At 58.0% G+C, this 388-nt stretch overlaps 1 protein-coding gene across 1 annotated transcript; it reads right to left on the minus strand.

Annotated features, from left to right (window-relative positions):
• Positions 1-3: 3 nt before the first annotated feature.
• LOC119345083 (lysine--tRNA ligase-like) lies at positions 4-375 on the minus strand (the record flags this gene model as incomplete). Its single annotated transcript, XM_037615310.1, has 1 exon — positions 4-375. A coding segment is annotated over one exon (372 nt), but the record flags the coding sequence as incomplete, so codon positions are not given.
• Positions 376-388: the final 13 nt, after the last annotated feature.

A 388-nucleotide genomic window follows, 5' to 3' on the forward strand; every position in this document is an offset into this window, starting at 1 on the left:
GACGGGGTCATTCAGCTCCGTGTAGGCATTGCACACCTCATGCTTGTTGATGAACAGCTCAAACCTTTCGGTCAGTCCAGGCCGGGCCTCGTCCCTGTGGGACTTGGCCAGCGGGCTCATGATCTCCGGATGGTTGATGATGAACGTCGGGTTCACGCATGTCTCCTCCAAGAAGTGCCCGACAAGCTTGTCCAGCAGCCGTGCCGTCGTGTGTGGAAGCGGGCACGTAATGTCGTACCTGGCACAGGCCTCCATCAGGTACTCGTTGGCATCGTCAGTCGACAGATCCTCCTCCGGTATGTTGAGATCGGCCATGTCCTCCAGTCCCTTGATCATGTCGATTCGCGCGAACGGAGGCGTGAAATCGATCTCGATAGGCGGCTTGTCG

Source organism: Triticum dicoccoides, unplaced genomic scaffold (genome assembly GCF_002162155.2).
Source record: "Triticum dicoccoides isolate Atlit2015 ecotype Zavitan unplaced genomic scaffold, WEW_v2.0 scaffold204186, whole genome shotgun sequence".
In the NCBI taxonomy this organism is placed as follows: Eukaryota; Viridiplantae; Streptophyta; class Magnoliopsida; order Poales; family Poaceae; genus Triticum; species Triticum dicoccoides.